Consider the following 23,760-nt stretch of genomic DNA (forward strand, 5'->3'; position numbering starts at 1 on the left):
TATATACTGGTGACGATGTCGCTGACCTGTACTTACGTTCTAGATCTTGAATTTTAAAATTTATACTAATGATAGTACCATAAAACTATAATAACTTCCTTGGACTTAAGTCTGTACTTGTGATGGTGCCGCGGACCTATACTCACCTCCTGGAACCTGAAGGGTATACTGGTGACAGTCCCGCGGACCTGGATCTGCCTGAAGAGCAAGGCTTTGGTGAGGTCCTCAGCAGGAAAGCCTAACATGTCACAGATGGTGGCAAGAACCCCAGAATCCTCCTCCAGCACCTCGCTCCCTTCACCCTCCACTACATCCCCAAACCGCAGGTTACCCAGCAACAGGATGGAAGATAGCACCGAGAAAATCCCGTCGGACATTTGTTGGGGAATGTTGAGAACATTCATGGCCAGTCGTAGCCGGTCAAACATGGTCAAATCATTGACACCATTGAGAACATAGCAGCCACTTTGATTGAGGTAGGCGTAACTTTCCACCGGTTGTATGTGGAACTGTTCCTTGAGGTCGGGTGCCGCCTGAGCAGCGGCAATAAACTGATAGAACACATGATAGTTCCGTTCGTTTGGTGACTGGAATGTGATACGGGACTGTTCTAGCAAGTAGTCTTGTACTATACAACCCTTAATCTGGCACGAATCATCAAAACACACTTGCATAAATTTCCCAAATCTACTGGAGTTGTCATTTCGCACTGTTTTGGCATTACCTGTGTAACGGTAAAAAAAAAAGATGTATTATAGGTACAATGTGTATTCAACGACATAAATAATTCAGGTTTGCATTCTTACATTACCTTTACCATTACACAACAGGGTGCTACAGACAACACAGGCAGTGTCAGAGTTAACAATATTGATCACACAGGTCACAACTGACGAGCCTAAGTAATGTGGTGAAAACTAATATAAATGTACGATCCAGCTTGTCACAGCATCAAACTCAATAAATATAAGTTAGAGTTTTATCTGATTAATGTTCTGGAGACTCGTGTAGTAAGTGTGTAGATCGATCAACTTGTTTTTTAACAACAGCCCCCGGGAGAGGCTTATCAAACATTTACGATGATAAATAACATTAAGGTGAGACAACTCTGTAATGTATCTTAACCTGATCAAACTCAGTCGTAGGACTTATGGAAGCAACCGCAACAAAATTTAATTAAAATTGTAAGTCACACACAAACTTATTCCCCCACACTAACTTAGAACTAACAATTGGTAGTAACAGACAAACTTATACCATAAAAATTGACATTTATGCACCTTGCATACTGATCAAGTTTACATGTTTCAAAGAAATATCTATGTATTCCTATTAAGTCAAACTAATGACAATCAAATGACTAAAATTACTTTATCTGTGATCAATACTGAATACTCTATATTTTAAAGGCAATTACTGGACATCTTATAGAAAATGTCTTGTGACAATTGAATTTGAAGATTTTTTAAGATCACTACATTCATTTTTATTGTCAATGACTTTGAGATACACATCGTTGTGGGAAATGTCCTCTAACTTAGTGTTTAGGAGGAAATGGGAACAGTGATAATACACTTTACTGGGATCGTTCACAACCATTAAACATGACTCAGGGTTGTATCTGTCACACTCCTAGAAACAGCAATGGCTTCACAAGGTCACAACAGCATTTAAACAGCATAGAGCCGATTACAAAAACTTCCTTGTCAGTCATGTCAAGGTCCAGTAGTGTCCAGTCAATAAGGAAATGACAAATGTAGGTCATATCCATGTTTCCAGAACAGATACATATCATCACTGCATAATGTAGGTGGAGTGTTTAATCAATATAAAGGTTTTAAAGAAGTCCAATACAATTTCACATATGGCTACACATTTTTCACACAAAATTATCCTGCAGTTCCAGTTAATTGTAGCTGGTGAGACAGGGGGCCCAGGGGTCTAATAGGTTACCTGGAATTATATTTTCACTTTTGTTTTGTGTTTTTATTTCAAAATAGTGCAACAATTATAAGCTGTAACAAGGAGTTAGTCTATGGGAGAAGGCAGGACTCCAACAACATGACAGTGGTCATTCATTTTAAGACTTATCTACTATAGGAAGTAAGTCCAAATGGACCAGGTCTAGCTAGACCTGGGGCTAATCTTAGTATATTGTAGCAAGAAAGTATTCATATCTTCAGGCTCAGCAATTTTGTATTCATGGTTATAGGGTGGGGGATTTCAACTGTTTCCATGTAATGACCCAGGAGTAAGTCCACTGGGGTGAAGCTGAACCCCCAAGCCAATCCCAGTAGCAAAATTATATTGCTTATGCTTAGCAATTGTATATAAGGTCAAAGGGTGGAGATCTCCACTGTTTCCAAGATATATGACCTAATTTCCCTACTGAACCTCATACCTGGTGTAGGAATTAAGGGCAAGACAAATTCTGGTTGTGTGAATTTGTTTTTTTCTAATGATTTCATGTATGGGTATTCATGGATAAATTTATGAATCTCAATCGTTTTCCAAGTTATGACATACTTATCCCGTCTGGCTCCATCCTTCTGCCCCATGTGGGCCGCACACTCTATAGTTTATACAAGTTGAGTCCCTGCATAGTCCCAAAGATGCATGCTCAAGACAAAATTTTATTTAACTTCCTTCATCTGTACAGGAGAAGGGTTTTAAAATTTACCTCTATTTCACCTATTTGACATTGTTCCTCCGCCCCAAAGGGAAGTTGGAGGGGGGTTGGGGTTACACCTCCCATTTATACAATGATGTGTCCCCTTTGCCCAACAATATTTTAGACCAAATATCTTTCAGCTGTTCTGGATTTTCAAATTCAAATTCATTTATTGACTTTGAGCTTTACAGCTCATCAGTATGGACACAATACATATAAATACAGAGGCAGACACTGCAATAACGCAGTGGAGAATGGACAAAAAATGCATGTAGTTACATATATTTTAACATTATATCATGCTATTCCTCAACTGGGTGGCATCATATATATATTTACTGAACATAGTTAATTCTTTAACGTTCGTTGTGCTTAATAATTGAATCAGCTTGAAAACAGATGTTTTTTTCCAGTAGTACAATTTTATACGTCTTTCGCTTAAAACTTGATAAAATGGACAAATGAACAAAAGATGGTATTCGTCTTCAATATCTTCAGAGTTACAAATTCTGCATATACGTTCATTTCTTACAATGTTTCGATATCTCCCGGTTTCAATATACAGCGTATGCGCTGATAAACGTAACCTAGTTAGAGCAATTCTATTTCGCTTTGGAATATATTTACATAAATATTGTTGTAATGTTAAATTATCAACTAAATGTCTATACAAAAAACATTTCGAGGAATTCTCTAATAATTCAAACAATTCTTGCCGTGCGTTATCAAAGATTCTCTGTTTAATAATTGGCAGGGCTTCAGACAAGTTCACATTATTTTGATTCAGCCACACTTCGCCAAGACCGAGTGAAAAAAGTTTGTCTTTCACAAAAGTTACCCAATTAAAAACAGTATTTCGCTTTGGCATATACATGAGTTCATCATAGGCAGTTTTAAGAACACAGTTCTTAGTATTTAAAAGCTTGAACCAGTACTTAATTAAATTATAGTGTCTGGTATGTACAATCGGAAATCTACCCGATTCAAAATAGACCATTACATTACATGTTGACTTCTTAACACATAAAATCCTTTCGCAAAATTCCAGGTGAACTTTCTCAATATCTATGCCTTTGCACGAGCCCCATACCTCAGATGCGTAACACAGTATACTGGTAACATATGTGTCAAAAAGTTTAATCAAAGTATGGCAGTTTAAATTCATATTTTTACATTTTGTATATAAGGCAAATACTGACTTTCGACCTTGCCCGGATAATTGCTTTTGTACAATATTAAAGTTATTGTTCCATTTAAAATCAATACCTAGATAAGTAAACTGTTCAACGACTTCTAATTTTTTTTCTATCTAAGAACCATTCCTCGTTATTTCGTAAGCAGCCTCCATTTCTAAAGTCAACAATCTTAGTTTTTGCCGTATTAACGGTCAATTTCCATGAGTTCGCATATATAGACAAACTATTTAACATATTCTGTAGCTCATTGGCTGATTCTGCAAGTAGCACCAAATCATCCGCATACATTAATAAAAAGAGACTGAGTTCTCCAAAATCATACGGTTTAACACCGTTAGCAATAAAGTCATTTTCAAAGTCATTTACATACATTGAAAACATAATTGGGGATAAAATTTCCCCTTGGGCAAGACCCATGTTGTTTGCAAAAAAATCGGAACATCTTCCCTTAGATGAGACACATGTCTTAACTTTTTTATACATGGCTTTCAAAATTGATAACATCCTTCCTCGAACTCCTAATTTTGACAATTTATACCACAATTTACAATGATCGACGGAGTCGAACGCTTTCTTATAGTCAACAAAACAACAATATAAACGTTTACTATCATTTAGAGATTTTGTAATAATGGCATGAAGCGCGAAAATGGCGTCAACCGTACAGTCTACTAGTCTTTTATTCAGTACAGATTAGCACTTTAAATCTTTTCAGAAATACCTGTTCAATAAATGGTCCCCTTGTTTCTTAATCCTATACTTAAACCTTTACTCTAAATGTTGGTTACCATAACAATTTGGACTTCATAATATTTTGTCATAACACTAACTCAAGTTATAAGTACAAGATAAACAATGTGGGAAGATTAGAACAAATGGGGTACTAACACACGTCATATAGAGGGGTGTTTATAGACGTGAACAGGAAATGGCAGCAGACCTTCCCTTAACAAAACAGGAAACACTACTCAGATCACCCGAGAGTATATGTCTAATATGTATACACTGTACTATCTTACACTGCCAATGTACATTCATACACAGAGCAACTTTATATACTGTGAAAGGTCACAAAGATAGAATATATACAGATTGGAATTTACATAACATTTTATTCTTTAATTTGGTTCAGTGATCCATTGATCTGTAGCTATCTTCAATCTTACAGGTTATACATATTTTTACAGGCTAATCACAAAAAGTATGTGTTTCAGGTTTCGCTACCAACACTTATTTAGATAAAATTGCAAGAAGAGTTTTAATGAGACAGTAGAAAGTTTTATTGTGTTAGTTATTTTACAACTTTCATATTTATCTAATCAGTGCAACTAAAGCAGCTTTGAGTTCTTGAAAAAATAAGATCTGTAGATTATAGGTTTTAAAAGTCAAAATGTAAAATTATTCACAAATGAGTCGTGTACTATTTAAGTGAATATATTCTTGTTCTATAACTTAGGTAAACAATCGTCTCTGCCTACCAATCCCCTATCATAGTTTGTTTCGGAAGATGAACCCAAACCACACAGTTTATTCTTTGTAGGCCACAGCAAAGGAAGTCTTGTGCGATGGGTGTGTGCTACTGTTGTATGAATAAGCTAAGCTAGGTCATCTGGGGATTGGCAGCAGGTTACTAGGTCTCTGTTCTATCTATATCTATCAACAATACACCCAAGATTAGTTCAAATTCATGATTAACAGGGCACATTTGCTTCACAGCTGCAACCAAAAAAATGTTTTAATTCGTATAACATATAAACCATATCCTGCATTGAACAAGAGCATGGACGCCCTCTCAGCGCTCCATCAGTGACTGTACTTAGCATGATTTAAGTCGTCTATGTATTGTTGTATTTCTCATTTTTTTAAGGATTGACAAATGTTTATTGTATGCATGTACATATGACATGCTGGTTGACTGTCAACATGATATGTCCTGTATCAGCCTCTAATTGAGCCATTCCATTAGCTGGCTGTGGTTTCACAAGATGATGAACTGTTTATTATATTATGTGCAATAGTCTTATGTTCTTGGTCTCACAAAAATCTCCTCAAATCTGCATTTGTCTTGGCGTGTTGTGACCGCATCAGAGAATAAGAACATGATTTTGTCTATGTTGTGTAATAACATTTTTTTTTGTTTTATTGATATGTTGGCACTGAATCACTCATAATCAGGATTGCTGAATCGTAATTAACCTAAAAAACACCATTTCTCTCATAAGCACCCCCTTTTTTCTGTTGTGAGCATCCCCATACCTTTTGTAATAGTTCATATTGCATTTATTTATCGTTTACTACACAATTCATAATCAGCAATGATAATGAAACAAGTAGAAATTAATTATACAATGTCTGTTAAGGCCGATATGGTACACAGTTTTTATTTGTTGTGATTTATTACTTGATACATACATAGACTACCAATAGATTTGTTATGTAACTGGAAATTATCCAAATTTACAGCTGACAGCTCGTATCCACACATGTAATATCAATTGATTCCAATGACCAGACAATTATATATGTCTGATACCAATGATCCTAATGGTCTGTAATACCAGCTAATCCCCACAGTAGGCATCGGTTCGTCCTCAGTGAGGCAGTATTATACCCGTACATGGTCGCTGATTGTTTGGCTGAGTCCTGCTCCCCCACCAAATGCCAATGTTCTATACAGCAGCAGTGTCCAGGGATGAGGACAAGCAATGCCTCCCCAGCATCCGCAGCCAAAACACTATTTCTCCTAATGGTTCCTCCTCACATTCATCAATACTAAATGTTCCCAGGAGCCTCCCAGTCCTAAGTGCCAACCGGTTTACAGTGGACCCCATGATCATCAAATAGCTAGATGGAATTCCATCTACTTCATCAAATATGAATCACCCATATTTACAAATCATTTGCAATTCATGCCACTGCTTTCACTAGTATCCTGGTGTACTCCCCGCTAAATCACTCTAAGAAGTAGACTAAAGAAGGCAGAGGCTAATTATTCACTTCTTCTCTCTGATGATCATTTGTACTTTAATTGCGCCAACTCACTTGGAATATGCATACAAATCATACTTTGTCAAGTGTACATTAAGATATGAAGAAACCCATTAATGCAGAAAATAACGTACTTAATGTATTAAATGTTATAAATAATCAGGAGTACTCAGAAAATCATATGACAATAAATCCATTTAAACAAAATAGTAACAAACCAGTTTATTGTATGAAATGCCATAACAACTGGATCCAATCAGCTACTCTTACTTTTCATGTAATATGTAACACAGTGATCAAGTAAGACTGGTAAATGACATAAGATGCTAATGTCTCTGACAAAAACGCAATAAAAACATTGTGCCTTTAATTACATTCTTGCAGAATGCACATAAAGCGGACATCTACAGGCCATATCTAGAGTGAGGTTAGCATGGTATAAACCCTCACACACACCCAGGCCCACTTCCATCTAACAATCAATAGACACTTGGTTTTCTTGCATATTTCCTATGGTTGGATTGACATACTGCAGTAATTCTTGTCTGGCTCAAGTAAAATCCAATATTCACAAAGTATGTATAATCACAAGGCAAATTTAAATAAATTAATCAATTATCAGTTTTTGACTCGTTTAAAGCTGCAGGCATTGAATTTGAAAGCAATGCTTTTGTGCATTAGTGAAAGATACATAATACCAGCTGCCATTTACACTGGCATGTCTAGCATACTGCCATTTACACTGGCATGTTTACCCAGTACACTACTGCATACTGCCATTTATACTGGCATGTTTACCCAGTACACTACTGCATACTGCCATGTATACTGGCATGTTTACCCAGTACACTACTGCATCCTGCCATTTTCACTGGCATGTTTACCCAGTACACTACTGAATACTGCCATTTTCACTGACATGTTTACCCAGTACACTACTGCATACTGCCATGTATACTGGCATGTTTACCCAGTACACTACTGCATACTGGCATTTTCACTGGCATGTTTACCCAGTACACTACTGCATACTGCCATTTACAGTGCCATGTTTACCCAGTACATTACTGCATACTGCCATTTTCACTGGCATGTTTACCCAGTACACTACTGCATACTGCCATTTTCACTGGCATGTTTACCCAGTACACTACTGCATACTGCCATTTTCACTGGCATGTTTACCCAGTACACTACTGCATACTGCCATTTACACTGACAGGTATACCCAGTACACTACTGCTATTTACTGTGAAACATGCAACTTGTACAAAATGTGTTATATACATCGAAAGATACTTGTATTATAGTATACTATATATATCTTCAATCTCACTAAGGTTTTTGATGAGTCAATTTTCATCATCCCAGTGCTAATAGCTTCATCACTATTCACCAGGAGTTATTTTAACATGTGTCCCTACCAAGCCCAAGTCAAAACAATTTGATCTGTCGTTCAAATTAGCATATTTCACCTATGAACAAAGCAGAACCTCCCTTAAATGAGGACTTATGTAAATCTAAAACCTTTTTTCTTGAAAATCAAATTGTCAAAATAGCAATGTTCCGCAATTTACTAATTTTCTATGATATATTTTCAGTCAATAAATGTCTCTAACATCATGATCATCAAGTCATTGATGACCTGACAATGGAGTCACATGGATGTTATAAAAAAACTATGCATTATTCACATGTTTCAGTGCAACTGCACTCACATGCACAGGAACATTCACTACATCAAGTCTGCAGACATTTGTTGTATGTGTGTGTGTGTGTGTGTGTGTGTGTGTGTGTGTGTGTNAGCCTCCAGAATTTGCTGTTCTACCCAAAAAGACACATGATTGGTTACACTACACAGATACTGCAGGATAAACTTGGTGCTCTCCGTCTGAAACAGGTACAAAGAAAATTTGAAGTCAGATAACTTAGTAGTGTCGTTATACCTGGAAGGATCATATGTAGATATAATTAAGTCTGTCAGGAAATACAGGAATCTCTGTATGAATGGTTAGAGGGAAGTTTGGTCCAATAATACAGGTGTGTTTGTGATGTTGGGTAGAAATCTCTATATTGGCAGGTATAATACAGGTGTGTTTGTGATGTTGATTAGGACAGGTATCAGAGATGACCAACAGAATCCATCACTCCTATGTGATGTAGATAGAGAAATCTCAACCTGTAGGTAAAACTTTTGAAGTTTTGCCGAGTGCTTAACTTCAAATTTTTTATCCCCATGGTTGAATTTCTTTGTCTGCATCATAAAGGAGTGATTGATAATTTCTCTCCCACACTTTCCTTTTGTGAATATGAAGTTGTACAGGTGAACTCAACGCACAACATCATCATCAAGGGTGCTTAAAATTTATGGTGCTACGCTGGTTACACTGCATAAAGTGATGACGCGATGGTGTGATGGTGTCGTTTTCAGAATAATAGAGCATGTGAGCTGTCTTTCCCTGGGCAGTTAAAGACTGATTTATCTTTCACCTAACAAAAACGGTCATGCACTGTGAAGAAGAAACAGGTGTGTTTGTGATGTTGGGTAGAAATCCCTGTACGGACAGGATGATGGTACTGTTGTTTTTGCAAGAAAAGTATCATGCGATTGCTCTGTTATGGAGGTCTGGTAATAAAACTGTCTATTTATGGAGGTTTAGCAGATAAAGTCCTTTTTTATGAGCAGGGGTTTATCTGATCAATGATCGGAGAAATAATAATGCCAACTAGCAAAGGGCATTACAACTGGATAGAAGTGGTGTGAAATTATCTTCATCATCGAGATAGAGGCTATAAGTGATGGACCAGGCAAGCACTTCTGGGAAAACAAAACATCATAGCTGGGACACTGACAGTGTACCAAAGCAGGTCTGTTCAGGTTATCAGCAATACCATCCACTCTGACCCTTTGTCCCTCCATGTGATTACATTAGATAGTCCCCATCGAGACATACAGATCAATTCTATTTCTGGCCTAATCAATGACCTTGTCCACCGAACAGATGGTTAGTCAACCCCTCTACTACTGGACATACAACAGATGGCCATGGCCAGCAGACCCCCACCCAACTCCCACATCCAGCTTGACCTCTCTATTGTTGGTTAGCTCCAGTTGACATCTTCAGTATTACAGTAAAGGAACAATTAATTTCCCCGAGCCTGAATACATATTGGGCGATTTATTGATGTAATGCTTCTTAAAGAGCTATATGTTAGTGCTATCTCCCTATCAAGGCCTAATCAGGCACGAACACAATATGTCAATGACTTAAAGCACAGAAGATGGACACATGCATTATAAATATAATCAATATAAAATTCCCTTCTCAAGGTTACACATCAATAGCAACTTGTGTGTGTTTTTCTATTTTGTACAGGTAGAATAGTACCTTTCCTGCCCCACTCTCTCCACTGATGATACAGGACTGGTTGACCTCTGTGGTACGAAGACTCTGAAAGGCGGCCTCACTGATAGAGAAAATATGAGGATCCACCATGCTCATCTTCTTCCCATGGAACTCGGACACATCCTTCTGTCAACAAAGAAACATAAATTTTGTCTCTTAAGAACGAATGTAGATATCAAGAGACTGCATGGTGGATATATGGGGTAGATTATCTATTGCTATAGGACCAGGGGATCAGATATATCACAAATTGTCTGTATAATGTATCAATTAATGTTTAGGCCAAATAAATGTCTGTTTCATTTTATCATCCATCACAACCGGTTAATTAGAACACTTCTATTTACATATATCTATTAACAAAGTAATGATAAAAATTTTGGGTAATCATATTTATTCTTTGTATTCTATTAACTCTTATAGAAATTTCTCATTCAAAATTGTTGGTAATATTTGTATTCATATTTATTGTTATGCAAAATCTCAGTCAACTTTTTTTTTATTTGACCTTGACCTCAGGACTTGATGGCTATAAGGCAAAAGACGTCACCAGAACTCATCATCCTAACAGTGGTGTTTAGGCAGGCTTTACAACTACGATATAATGATTCTGCTGTAAGCTAATTGTATCAACGCACATTAAAATATCAATCCTCTCTGCCACCACACCAAATATTGCCCCATAAGAGCCTTCTCGTGATGCCCGTGTTTCAATGCTTTACCACCCTAAAAGTCCTATTCCCTTATTACTCATCCCCTAAGCCAGTGGTTGCAAACTGATCTTGTGCCCTTTGTGGCAGTGCTCTTGTTTTTAATTCAACCCCAAACGGGCCCAGTAAACTGCCTTTGCTAGTTTTACAACAAATGTCCAATCAATATCGGAACACATGGAGCCCTGGCGGCTTCTGTCTGGGACAAAACTACACTGTAACTACCAGTAACAACTACTTAAATCTTAATTCAAGGCTATTACCATATCAGGACCTAGACAATCTAGTCACAGACTCAATCACTTCAAAGTGAAAAGTAGCAGCAACGAGGTGCAGACTGATTCCATATCAACATTCGCGTATCATATATCTGTGACTGAGGATCAAAGTGTTTGTTACACAGGGTGTCTGCATCCTTATAACAGTGCGCACAGCAATGAATAAACCAGAATACAGAGCATCATAATGTTATAAATGTTTGTCTCACACACACAACAAATCAACAAGTACACTCTCTGACTGTCCCACCATACGATATCTGACTGTCCCAACCACAAAATATCAACAAGTACACCAATGGAATAAGCTGTTTGTCTGTCCAACCATACACTGTCTGTCTGTCCCAACCTTACATTATCTGTCTGTCCCAACCACAAAATATCAACAAGTACGTAAATGGAATAAACTGTTTGTCTGTCCCACCCATACATTATCTGTCTGTCCCAACCATACAATATCTGTCTGTCCCAACCACAAAATACCAACAAGTACGTCAATGGAATAAACTGTTTTTCTGTCCCAACCATACATTATCTGTCGGTTCCAACCATACATTATCTGTCGGTCCCAACCACAAAATATCAACAAGCACGTCAATGGAATAAACTGTTTGTCTTTCCCAACCATACATTATCTGTCTGTCCCAACCACAAAATACCAACAAGTACGTCAATGGAATAAACTGTTTTTCTGTCCCAACCATACTTTATCTGTCTGTCCCAACCATACATTATATGTCTGTCCCAACTACAAAATATCAACAAGTATGTCAATAGAATAAACTGTTTGTCTGTCCCAACCTTACATTATCTGTCTGTCCCAACCACAAAATATCAACAAGTCCACCAATGGAATAAGCTGTTTGTCTGTCCACCCATACACTGTCTGTCTGTCCCAACCTTACATTATCTTTCTGTCCCAACCACAAAATATCAACAGGTACGTCAATGGAATAAACTGTTTGTCTTTCCAACCCATACATTATCTGTCTGTCCCAACCACAAAATACCAACAAGTACGTCAATGGAATAAACTGTTTGTCTTTCCCAACCATACATTATCTGTCTGTCCCAACCATCCATTATCTGTCGGTCCCAACCACAAAATATCAACAAGAATGTCAATGGAATAAACTGTTTGTCTGTCACAACCATACATTATCTGCATGTCCCAACCATACATTATATGTCTGTCCCAACCACAAAATATCAACAAGAATGTCAATGGAATAAACTGTTTGTCTGTCACAACCATACATTATCTGCATGTCCCAACCATACATTATCTGTCTGTCCCAACCACAAAATACCAACAAGTACGTCAATGGAATAAACTGTTTGTCTTTCCAACCCATACATTATCTGTCTGTCCCAACCACAAAATACCAACAAGTACGTCAATGGAATAAACTGTTTTTCTGTCCCAACCATACATTATCTGTCAGTCCCAACCACAATATATCAACAAGTACGTCAATGGAATTAACTGTTTGTCTGTCCCAACCATACAATATCTGTCTGTCCCAACCACAAAATATCAACAAGCACGTCAATGGAATAAACTGTTTGTCTTTCCCAACCATACATTATCTGTCTGTCCCAACCACAAAATACCAACAAGTACGTCAATGGAATAAACTGTTTGTCTTTCCCAACCATACATTATCTGTCTGTCCCAACCATCCATTATCTGTCTGTCCCAACCACAAAATACCAACAAGTACGTCAATGGAATAAACTGTTTTTCTGTCCCAACCATACTTTATCTGTCTGTCCCAACCATACATTATATGTCTGTCCCAACTACAAAATATCAACAAGTATGTCAATGGAATAAACTGTTTGTCTGTCCCAACCATACATTATCTGCATGTCCCAACCATACATTATATGTCTGTCCCAACCACAAAATATCAACAAGTATGTCAATGGAATAAACTGTTTGTCTGTCACAACCATACATTATCTGCATGTCCCAACCATACATTATATGTCTGTCCCAACTACAAAATATCAACAAGTATGTCAATGGAATAAACTGTTTGTCTGTCGCAACCATACATTATCTGTCTGTCCCAACCACAAAATATTAACAAGTATGTCAATGGAATAAACTGTTTGTCTGTCCCAACCTTACATTATCTGCATGTCCCAACCATACATTATATGTCTGTCCCAACGACAAAATATCAACAAGTATGTCAATGGAATAAACTGTTTGTGTGTCCCAACCAGACATTATCTGTCTGTCCCAACCATACATTATCTGTCAGTCCCAACCACAATATATCAACAAGTACGTCAATGGAATAAACTGTTTGTCTGTCCCAACCTTACATTATCTGCATGTCCCAACCATACATTATCTGTCTGTCCCAACATACCTTATCTGTCAGTCCCAACCACCATATATCAACAAGTACGTCAATGGAATAAACCGTCTGTCTGACTGTACAACCATACATTATCTGATAGAATAAGCTGTCTGTCCTAACCATACATTATTATCTGTCTGTCCCAACCATACATTATCTGTCGGTCCCAACCACAAAATATCAACAAGTACGGCAATGGAATAAACCGTATGTCTGACTGTCCAACCATACATTATCTGATAGAATAAGCTGTCTGTCCTAACCATACATTATTATCTGTCTGTCCCAACCATACATTATTTGTCTGTCCCAACCATACATTATCTGTCTGTCCGAACCACAAAATATCAACAAGTACGTCAATGGAATTAACTGTTTGTCTGTCCCAACCATACATTATCTGTCTGTCCCAACCACAAAATATTAACAAGTATGTCAATGGAATAAACTGTTTGTCTGTCGCAACCATACATTATCTGTCTGTCCCAACCACAAAATATCAACAAGTACGTCAATGGAATAAACCGTATGTCTGACTGTCCAACCATACATTATCTGATAGAATAAGCTGTCTGTCCTAACCATACATTCAACAAGTACTCAGATGGAATATAAACCCTCACACCAAAATAAACTGTAAAAAACTTAGGAAGGTATAAAATGAACAATTCCTTATAACTTGACTTGACATTGAGTGTCACTTAGTCTCCACATCATGGAGAGCCCATGAAGTAGGGACACCCTGAACTGTAGGTAACTATGTATATACCAAATTGTGTGAGAGGATCAATTAAATGGTGGCATTAAGTGCACACCTTATTTACAGTGATGTGATAACAGATCTATGATGTTCAACACTGGAACACTGGGGTTAGAAAGTGTGCCTATAAATATATAATCATTAGTGTATATAAACAGCTTCTGTCATCAATCAAACAGGAAAACAAACACTATGATAACACTTGAAACAAGGGCACTATACCGGAATTAACAGTATCAAAAAAAATCCAAATTTATTATCACAATATCTTAAGAATATGATAATCAGGTATCAATAGTTTGGAAGATCCTCTGTGGAAGAATATACATGTAGGTTATATAATTATACCACTGACTTACTAAATAAACAAATCCCCATGGTGTAAATTATAACAAAAGTGATACCATTGACTTATTTCTTACTGATGTAACTGAACTGAGGTTGCACATTGGTTGTGACTTTGATGGAACACCACTAGGAACTAACACAAATCCAACTTCATTCAAATTTTTCATGCAATACAATGTATAGCATATAACAGGAACTTGATCTATGAGGACATTCACAAGAAACCAGATTTTTAATCAGTGACCTTGACCATTGAAATCAGACAAATTACCAGTTTCGTATCTTTGTATCTTAAATCTAAATTATGTAGAACCTGAGACCTAGAAAGGTTCTTTAAAAGGATGCAAATTCTAATATGTCTCAAATTTGGACCAAAATATGTAGTTATAAGTATTATTTGAACCATTATAGTTAAACAGACAGACATAGAGGACAACTTACCTGTTCATATATTGGTAGCTCTTTGTAAGGATTCACCGCCACTAGAATTGACCCAGTGTAAGTCTGGTGATGATGTTAAGGACAAATCTTTCAAAGGTTCAAAAAACAAATGCAACAATACACATTTACAAATTTCAATATTTTTAATTCCCTAAAAATGTATTGGTATAATCACATTAACATTTTCTCAATAGATCATAGTTGATTTATTACGAGATAATTATCATTGAATGTCTGACCTGTTGATGCTTGTACCTTGATGACGATATAGAACAAGGTGATTCCCCTCCATTTTACTTTTCCTATCCATTATGATTAATCATATTTATGAGAGAAAAAACGAACAGGTTAAAAAGTTTATTAATGAGCTCCTCACTACAGTTTTAACTTATAACTGTAATTATTTTATTTGATGTAAATACAATGTACATTTACAAGTCCTCTTAAAACGAATAATCTCAAAGATGAGCAAAATCTCAAACAAAATAAATATATTACAGAGAAAACTGAAGTTTGAAGGTAAATTCTAACCGATTGTTTATCTATGCAAATTTATCATTAATTATTTTTTGTACTAAATATTTAATACCAAAACATGTTTGAAAACATTTCCTGATGCCAGTTGTTTTTGTGCCTCCCACAAACATGACAGATGAGCTTATAGCTATCTGTAGGTAAAGTTATCTATTTATATCTGTACAGGGCAATGTCAGGTTAGAAACTAAACATGTGCAAGGTCTGATCCCTGGAGGAGCATACATAACGCTAAGTCAAGATAAGAATTCCTGGGCCTTTTTTTTTTAATTGCATTTCAATTTTCTAAGTTCACCATTAGAGATATATTTTGTAATATTTGTCCAATGGGGTCCAGACTGGACAAGATCACAAAGGGAAACCCTGTGAAGTTTTCCTGATCCCTGATGAATGTGTGCAGTGAGGTTCTGAAGGTGCCAATGTATGTGAACAAAGGTGCCAATGTACGTGCACATGTTTGTCTGCTGATGTACAGGTGGAGGTGATTACTTCCCTAACCAGACTTCGTATCACACTCAAGTGGTAGGTTCTTGTTAGGCTCTACTTAGCTAGGAACAGAGAGCTATTTAACTTGTTATATACTGAAGTAGGAAGGGAAGTCCCTGTTATTTAACTTACAGGCAGAAACAAAATGTTACTGATTTGATGCAGGCAAATCCAAGAGCCTCTTAAATATATACAATGCACAAACATAGGGTGTACAAGCAGCTAAGCCATGCCAGGCGGGGCAAACAGCTGACCCTACTATTATGTGCTATATTAAAAGAAACTGTAAAACGATGATGTTCACTGTCAGCCATGTGTGGCAAATTTAATCCCTGTACAGTGATCTGTTATCGAAGGCTTATTGCATTGCTGCCTTGGAACATTGGGAAACAGAAACTGTGGGATATAATCTTCTGTAATGTTCTTGATTGAAACCAGCTAAAACACCATGAATAATAGGATGAATATTTTGCATAAAAAAACCCACCAATATTGCTTATGAAAATTTTGATTACTTTGATGCTTTACAGAGCTAACATTTCTATCAGCTAACATACTTGATCAACAAGACTTTCCGATGTGTTCACATGTTCTGGTGCTACGGTAGACAGATGCTGGAGAGAATGATCTAGCATAAACACAATTGCAGAAAACAGTTTTCAGGGTAATTGGGATTATTTTATAATACAAACAAATTAACCATAAAATTTGATGTTAATGGCTCGAAACACATTAATCTGTAATTACAATCTCCTAAAATCAATAAGAATCGGTCTCCACTTGAGATTTATTACATTGTTACCATATATCAACAGCGAATCAACTCAATTATATGCCCTGTGCAGTGTGGGAAAACAGACTTGTTACTAGAAATCGATGTTAGAATGCATACACATTGAATGATGTATGTCCAGAAAATACATTCTGACTGTTGGTGTGTTTTCTGCAATAGACCTGAAGCTTAATTAAACTGGATGTAACGACCACAAGGAAACATCAATTATTTATCAATTATCATAAGAAACATTAATTATTCATCAATTATCCAAAGAAACATAAATTATTCATCAATTATCATAAGCAATATCAAAATTAACATGGATTATTGGCAACCTGCCTGATTAAAAAGTTGTAGGTAAGTTTGCAAATAATTGAGGGTTGAGGGGGGTGTAAAGTAAGTGGCTGGTTAGCTTCAAATTCAATTGGCCACCGCTATCTCTTTGTTTTTTAAACTTCCACATACATGTATGTTGTTAGTAAGTTGGAATCAGTGATATTGTTCTTATATATGCTATACTTCTACATGTGGCTCCAACACAAACCACAAAAAGAATCACCACAAAGGCATGGAAGGAATCATTAAAGGCGCACAGTAACATGTTCATGCTACAGGTGTGAAACCTGTCTAATCTGACCTGAGTAATCTGACACCTTGTTTAATCAAACAAATTGTTGTGATTCTATTTCTTTCTCAACCTGTCGGGACATTTAGGTAATGGCAACAACTGGTTCACCCATTGTCAGCATATTTATGTGACCCGGCAGAATGCTGTGCTGTGTGCCTTCGGCATGGTATTTCAGTGAGATAGCACTATAAAGTCGGCATCAGATAAGCGCTATCACAAGGAGGCAATTACACCAACACACCCTGCCTCCAGCACACAAACATTGTACACACATGCATCTTATCAATATATTGTGTCACACAGGAAGTTGGACATAACAGGTTTCAGTATAGAATAATGTTATGCAGTAGGTTTGTAGTCCTGATCAAACCTCATGATAATTCTTCATTTTTTTTCTACATAAACCTGTCATTTCACAAACCAGTCACTTCAGCTAGGAACAGGCTGAATGGACAGCAAGGCTTGCTTGTTTACAAATGGAAATTCAGTCTAAAGATGGGAATCTATCTATGTGTGAGCATTTTTATAACAGTGTGAAAGAAGTACTGGCAAAGAATATATGGTACAGATGTCATCATCACTGTTCCTCAAATGGTTTGGAACAACGAGTTTGGAACTAAAACATCAATAAATATTACATGTATGTAGTCACGTGGCTCCACAGTTTCAGTGAACCTGGCTGCTGTTGCCCATTAAAGCAAAGTAATAGACCAACACATTTTGTCCTGGAAAGTCAACTACACTGACGATCAGCCAAGCCATTCATTGATTATGGTCCCTGCAACCTGATCACACTGCACATGCAGTGTTGTACATGTATATATGCCGGTAGCATGTTTTAAAAAAACAAGTCTTTTAAAAAAATTTGTAGAACCCAAAGCAATAGACTTTCAATATGTGAAAGCTGAAACATTGGAGTACATAAAGGTGATTCTTCTTTGATAATATAAAATAACACTCGAAGTAGCTCAGGTGACTTCTGATTCTGATTAAATCAGAAGTAAATAGAAATCTTATATGCAGTAAGTCTAAGCCAACTACAGATACAAAACCTAGTTTACATACAGCAACCCTACTGTAAAGGTAAATTCTTCTTCAAGATGAAGAAGCTATTTAAGATACATGTATACCCTACATAACAAAGTTTGAATTCAATCAAACCAGTAGCATAAGAATACTATATCTTATGTACAAATAAACTTCTCTGGAAATCCAGATCACATTGCAAATATCCGGTCCAATATTTATATACACACAAACAGTAATAAGACCAATTTAAAATGTAAACCAAATATTGTTTTTTAAAAGCTTTGTGTGGTATCGGCACCATATATGCTTCATTTAGTTTTTGTGAGGTTTTGTTGTCAGAATAAACACACAAACACATTCCTTCTTTTCACTCTTGTAAATGTAAAGAATTGTCAATTTCTTTGATAAAAACTAAAATCCACAAATCTGTCTCTATCTGTAAAATAAGTGTCCAAAGTGGTAGAGTGTGTGTATTATGGCCTTGGAAGCACTGCCTTGTTATTGACAAAACGAATTACTGAACTGCCTTAGAGCATTAATTTGTATGAGGTCATTATACCACACTGTCACACAGGTGATCATAAGCTGGCAGCCCAAGACATGTAATCATGAGCTACGATACTTCCTGTCAGAATGGCTGACATCCTGCATTCAATTTCACAACTTGCACTCTTCTTTATATTTGATAAGTGACCCGATCGTAAAATGAATACATTCAACAGTGTAGAAAACTAAAGAATCTTTATGTGGGCATTGTTTTGTGAATGTTATCAAGCTGTAACATCTGTATAATGTTTACCTAAATTTCTTAACACCAGGGAAAAGCACACACCTGAAATGTTGTCGGGGCTGATCAGTAGGAGCCAATCGGGAATACTGTAATAGATCTTATAAATGCATCAAGTTTGTGGATGTCTTATAATATGATCTAACTTTGGCAAGAAAACCAATACGTTCTACCGATATTTATATACTTGTCACCCTGGTGACACTTTTAAAACATGATTTAACAGTTTATTTGTTTTTCGCTGGAACATTTCACTTTACTGGAAACCTTGATATTGGACCTCACTTTTCACAACTTTCTCACAAGTTTGGACCACACTAATTGATTATGCAGTGTAGTAGCTATATGTCATTGTTTTTATATATTGCCATGATTGTCAAGAAACCAATGCACTTTACACAATTCCAGAACAAAAGCATGTGTTCCCGACACATTAGCATGTAAGTAAAAGGAGGGCAGATGTGTCTAGCTAACTATCTTCCTTGTTTACACAATTTTTACAGTAATGATGTACAATGTAGGGTTGCCTCCCAGACATGTGAGCAGATGCTACAATGATGGAGGGGTTGCAGGCAGATGTCAAATGTGTGTTTACTGCTGTGGTTCTCATGGTGGTATACATCTACCTCAAGCATGAAATCTACACAGCAGGTTCACCTCCAGCAACTCCTCCAAAATCCACACAAACCCCATACATCACAGCAGTATGTTAGGTTTCCAGTTTTTAGATTTGTTGAGTAAAATATTATTTAATTAATTTTACATTACCAGACGTTCATATGGAGTATATTTGTACAGAAATCTTGTAGGTTTTGAAAATAAATCATAATGTACATATATTTCACACCACATGAACTTTCAAAAGAGCATTTTATGGTCAAAAAAGTCAGCAAGATTCATGTATCTGGGTATATGTATGAAGCTTAGTGCAATTTCTCTTACTTTTTAAGATCCATAGGTCTAATATAGTTATCTGACAATCATGCCGACAGTAAACTATGTACAGTTTAACTCTGTCTGATCATCAGCTCCGACACACAAGTGACTGATTGTTGCTTTTTTTTTTTTATTTAAAACATTTTGAAGACTAATTTTCCCTTATAACAAAAATCTACATCAATATCATCAGAGGAATTACAGATAGCTACGGTGTACATCCAAACCTCTGATGAGATTCTCTTGCAAAACAATGCATACACTGTATAGTTGAAAAGATTTCCCTTAGCATGACATTGGTTTCTTTAAGCATTAAAATACCATACAATTGCAGTTATTTTTAGTTCAATCTCAATTTTATATGTGTATAGGTGATAATATCCATTTAGTATTACCGGGTATAAGGATTATAATTAATCACCCCATCCTTTACTAGATGTGGCTATAACTATTTATAAGGAAGTTACATAATTACATATCCTGTTATCTTCTTGACAACTACTTATGTAAGATAAGTATTTAAAGTGTAATTTGTACCCTTCCTATGTATTTACAGTATATGTAAAATCATGAACAGTATATGAAAACCTTTGACAGATTCAAAATCTACAATCACTTCCTAACAGCAAGCCATTTTCATCCCCACCCTTTTTTAATGCAGTAACATACATGTAATGATCATCTTATCACCCATCACACAAAGAAATCTGATGAGCTATAGGCTGCAGTGCACAGCTTCAGAGTATATCCAGGAGATGGATATTCATGTTTTAAGTTTTGAATATTGATACATTACATGTACACGCCTATCACTACAGATAGACAGGAAGTATTGGAATTGCCCTGGGCACAACCAATACCTACATGTATGTGTGTATCAGGCATGCTTCAAGTTACTACACATGTATGTAGTAATAATGATCATGATGAAAACAGGTACATTTACCATGTACACCACTTTTTGTACTACATGTTTTATTTTCAAAAAGACACAAACAGAGAGATGGACTTTGAGCATGTGAGGGTCCACCATTTCCCCCAGTAAAATCTGTCTGACATAGCTGATTGGATAAGAAACGCCATTCACTGTACACCTGTTGGCAGTCTGTAGTATACATCTCTGAACCGACTTATCACAGAAGTAAAACTGTTGTAGAACATAGTGTACCTATAACCACCAAGAATGATGACCTACTTGATAAACAACATGCACCTAAATAATACACAGAATTGCACATCCATCTCAAAAACTGACAATACCAGTAAAGAGGCATCAACAATCTTTCCAAACACCTAATTCCCTGTCCAGAGATCTTTATCTAAACATGTCAGGTAGGGGATACTAAACATGTCAGGTAGGGGATAAATCAACATATACAGTGTATCATTAATAGTGAAGGTTTGTAAGTAGACCATGGTTATACCAAGGTAATTTCACAGAAGGAATATTCTTTTTGTTAAAAGATCTAGATGAATCTGTTAATTTAAACAATTTTGAATCGAGTAACAATTGCAATTAACAAACTTCAATATTTTACAGCCTGATAAATCATGAATAACCATGTTCATTGCTGCATCAGTTCTTGGTTCTTGTTTCTATGCTTCTTGACTCAAATATCTCTCATAACCAGCTACTGTTAATACCAGTTATGTTCAAGATTATACAGTCCCAACATCTTTAAAATATAATAGTTTGACTGTATGCAGATTTCATCCTATTTCAATATTTTGTGAATGCCCTTCTTTCACGTAATCATGAAAACATGTTACTGCACAAAAGTTCGCCTTTATCTCTCTCCTTAGATAACGACTCGGGCATATCTTACTTGCTATATAAACTATTTTATAAAAAAAAAAATCATAACTTTATAATTCTTTCCTACATAAACATCTTTCTCCTGTCTATCATTCTGTTTATTGCAATCAGGTTGAATATTATAAAAAGAAGCAAGAAAAAGAAGTATGGCTAATCCAGTTCAGCAATGTCCCTATTTAAAGCTCGTTTATCAACTATACAAGGTTTTAATCATGCCAAACTTCTACAATGACCGTCTGTTGTTAAATTACTGACCATGGAAGTGTGTGGTCTATCATTTGTGGACACTTTGTTGCAGCTCTGAGCTGGTGGTTGACAGATTAACTTGTCTTTTCTGTACAACTTAACAAAGTAATGTGTCTAATTATAAGCAAAAGAGAAAACATTATTTCACTAGTACTTCATGTAAAATCAGTGGTTCTAATCTTGTACCACAATCTTTTAAACATTACACACTTATGCTCTGTCCAACCTTTATGTCAAATATAGGATCACGGTCATGAGTTGTACGAGTTACATCTTTGTGTGGGCACCAAGAGGTTACAACCATTTCCTGAAGTGACATTAATTCAAACTGTAAGTGGTTAATAAACATGGCCTCCATGACGCTTGCTTCCAGAAGTGGATAAATAGCTATAGAGTGTAAATTAATGTTGTACTTTGACAATAAACAGCTACCTTTATTTGAAATATAGGTGATAACCAACACCTGCTATATTTTTCCAATTTTACCACATGACTACACGAACACACTGACCATTTGTAATAGACATATATTAAGTAAGTAGACAATGCTTTTTGAGGACTTATCTAAATATAACCAGTGTTTCACTATTTCAATAACTCTGGTCAAATACTGAGTGCAAACTTATCATTAAGAATTATGTCATTTTCAATTTCCCACGGCTGCCTATTGCGGGAGCAGCATAGGCAACCCAATTACATTTTGACCTTCATAAGTGCCTTTATAATTAGCATGGAGAAAATTAATAATGGTTTTGCTGTATGATCAAAATCCTGAAGATTATAGGTAAGAAAACAAAGTTTGTAGGTTTTCTCAAGTTGTAAACACTGAATTGCAATTTACAATTATTATCGGAACCTCGCCAGTACAGTATCCTTGCAATTTGTATAGACTACCATTATCCCTGTGTATAATTCTACTGGTGTAAAATACACAGGGATGTTGGAAAGTTATCGCCAAGATATATAGGAGTTTTATTGGTCTGGAGAGCTCCCTCATAAACCAGCACATAAATCACAATGTCCATCATATACCTGACTGATAACCCCACCTCATCCACACATAGAAGCCTTCTATGTACCTTCAAGGTACATGTACTTCTCCTGGACAGGGTTGAGGACTCCTACATCAGATTATTACATTCAGTACTAGACTTACTGTCCATAATCGTACTAGAAGAACTGCTGGTCCTAAATCACTGACCAATCCATGGCCAGCCATCATTTCAGACTGACCCATGGCATGTTAAGATTAAATATTAATGGTCTAGTTTGTCTTAGGAGGAGGGGGACAGGCTGCTGCTTCTAATGGAAAACCTATGTTTTATACTTTTTTAAAGTACACCTAA

At 36.3% G+C, this 23,760-nt stretch overlaps 1 protein-coding gene across 1 annotated transcript in view; it reads right to left on the reverse strand.

Moving 5' to 3' along the window:
• Positions 1-23,760, reverse strand: part of LOC110442565 (myosin-I heavy chain-like) — a gene marked incomplete in the record, with an annotated part of 108,068 nt that overhangs the window by 73,697 nt on the left and 10,611 nt on the right. The window contains 4 exon segments of the mRNA XM_021486232.1: positions 147-724; positions 8,660-8,746; positions 10,245-10,388; positions 15,175-15,237. Coding sequence (XP_021341907.1) covers positions 147-724; positions 8,660-8,746; positions 10,245-10,388; positions 15,175-15,237 — 872 coding nt within the window.

This window comes from Mizuhopecten yessoensis, unplaced genomic scaffold (assembly GCF_002113885.1).
Source record: "Mizuhopecten yessoensis strain PY_sf001 unplaced genomic scaffold, ASM211388v2 scaffold716279, whole genome shotgun sequence".
In the NCBI taxonomy this organism is placed as follows: Eukaryota; Metazoa; Mollusca; class Bivalvia; order Pectinida; family Pectinidae; genus Mizuhopecten; species Mizuhopecten yessoensis.